The following is a 2,547-nucleotide window of genomic DNA, read 5'->3' on the forward strand; positions in this document are numbered from 1 at the left end:
TTGCTTCAAAAATGTCAAAATCAAACATTTAGATTTTACTAATTTTGGCCTTTTTTATTGGACACGATTCACTGAATTTGACCCTAATTCATGAATAGCTTCTGTCTGCCTTAACTGCATTTTTCAGAGAATAAGCTATTCCTCCAAAAGTTGTCATCCAACTGTACATTATGGGTATGAAGAAACCACATGGACATCACTGGGTATCAAATAACCATGTGTATTAACTATACACAAACCTACAAGGTCTAGCTACCTATAGATACTGCTACTCTATATGGGTGGCTTTTTCAATAGAAGACAGGCAGGCTCACTGGAGGGCTCTGAAGCTACTTAAAGGATCCTACCCAATTCCTATAACAATTTCCTCTCCTTTCTAGGAACAAACATGGCAGAGGCAGTGACCCCGAATCAGACCATGGTGACTGAGTTCATCCTGCTGGGACTCTCCTCCAACCCAGAGACGCAGCTGATCCTCTTCATGGTCTTCCTACCCATCTACCTGCTAACCTTGGCTGGGAACATCCTTATTATGGTCACCATTGTTCATGACCGGCACCTCCACACACCCATGTATTTCTTCCTCACCAACCTTTCCTTCATCGACATCTGCCACGCCTCGGTCACTGTGCCCAGGATGCTGTCCGACTTCCTCTCGGTGGAGAAGACCATCTCCTTTGGGGGTTGCGTGGCGCAGATGTTCTTCCTCCACCTTTTCACCTGCACAGAGATCTTCCTCCTCACTGTCATGGCCTATGACCGCTACGTGGCCATCTGCAACCCCATGCACTACCTCACTGTCATGAACCACAAGGTATGTTTGCTGCTGGCTGGTGCTGTGTGGCTGGGTGGGACCGTGCACTCCCTAGCTCTGACCAGCATGACCATCAAGCTACCGTACTGCGGGCCCCGGGAGATAGACAACTTCTTCTGTGACGTGCCGCCGGTCATCAGGCTGGCCTGCACCAACACCTACATCATCGAGGTGCTCATCATCTCCAACTCGGGGCTCATCTCCGTGGTCTGCTTCGTGGTGCTGGTGGGCTCCTATGGCGTCATTCTGGTCTCCCTGAGGAACCGCTTCTCCGAGGGGCGGCGCAAGGCGCTCTCCACCTGTGCCGCCCACCTGACGGTGGTGACGCTCTTCCTGGGCCACTGCATCTTCATCTACTCCCGCCCTTCCACCAGCTTCTCTGAGGACAAGGTGGTGTCGGTGTTCTTCACAGCCATCACCCCCTTGCTGAACCCCATCATCTACACCCTGAGGAATGAGGACATGAAGCGGGCGCTCAGCAAGCTAGTGGGGAGAAAGGTGGAGGCAGAGGAGAAATAGAGCTTGGACCTCAGGACGGGATGTGTAGGAGAAATCTCCTAGAGTTCCACCGCCAACCCCAATGGGGCTAATTTATCGTGGCAGTGACTATACTGCTACTAGTCTTCCTGTGTTGGTAGTGACAATGCTGTTGCCTTGGTCCTTGGCGCATATCCCTCCGCAGGGCTCATCGGCTGGGCTTTGAACCCACTAAGCTGGGACTAATTGACATTTTATCCAGCCAAAAAATTATCCTGTCAAAAAATGGGATTTTGTCCAAAAAAAAGGGAAAATATCAGTTTTTCCAAACTTATTTATTTATTGATGGGAAATTTGAAGTGAAATGAAAGTTTCCATTTTGTTTCCAATTTCAATAGCTAATTTTTTTGTCAGTCCTTAGATTGGGGGTGGGCGAGTTCCTTTTCTTTTCTATTTCTATGTTCTCTTTTTTTGTTTCCCCATCCAAGGGGGAAGTAGAAAAGAGGGGGAAAGGGGAGAGACCCCAAAATGTCATTTTTCCCTATTGCTTAGTGGGAAATTTCTAAGTGAAATGAAAGTTGTCTTCATTTTGATTTTTGCAATTTTTAAAAAGTATTTAGGTGCCTTGTGGGATTTTTCAAAGCACATGTGCACCTTATTCCCATTCATTTTAAGGCACCTAGGTACCTAGCTAGATCTTTAGGCACCTTTACAAATCTGGTGCTCAGTGCCTAACACCTACAGCTGGTCAAAACTTTGTCAATGACTTTGTCAAAAAAACTTTGTATTTACCAAAAATGTTCATGTTTCTAAACAACATCAAACCAAAATAATTAAAATAGTCACATTTTCATGTTGAAACTACTGTAAAATTCTCACCTTCTATCAATTTTTCTGTCCTTTGACAAAGTGGGGGAAGGAAAAAAACAGAGAGTAAATAATTAAGATAAATGTTTCTCCAATTTCAACCAGAGGCACTGTTGCCTAGTGGATAGTGCAATGAACTGGGACTTAGGAGATTTGGGTTTTAGTCCTGGCTCAGCCTCTACCACTGGCCTGCTGGGTGACCTTGGGTGAGTCACTTCACCACCCCTTGCCTCAGTTTCCCCATCTATAAAATGAACACAGATTGCTCTGTAACAGTGAGGTGTTATTAATATTACTATAAAGAAGTTTTCTGTAGCTGCAGAAAAAGTTTTTAACACCACAACACAGATTCACCCCCCATTCCAGTTTGACACTGCTACTGAAATCAA

General features: G+C 45.6%; 1 protein-coding gene across 1 annotated transcript; it reads left to right on the plus strand.

Moving 5' to 3' along the window:
- The first annotated feature begins 388 nt into the window (after positions 1–388).
- Positions 389–1,333, plus strand: LOC120392591 (olfactory receptor 4E1-like). The gene has a single exon (XM_039517378.1). The coding sequence runs from the start codon at positions 389–391 to the stop codon at positions 1,331–1,333; it is 945 nt and encodes a 314-aa protein (XP_039373312.1).
- The last annotated feature ends 1,214 nt before the right edge of the window (positions 1,334–2,547 follow it).

The sequence above is a fragment of the Mauremys reevesii genome, unplaced genomic scaffold, assembly GCF_016161935.1.
Source record: "Mauremys reevesii isolate NIE-2019 unplaced genomic scaffold, ASM1616193v1 Contig103, whole genome shotgun sequence".
NCBI lineage: Eukaryota > Metazoa > Chordata > Testudines > Geoemydidae > Mauremys > Mauremys reevesii.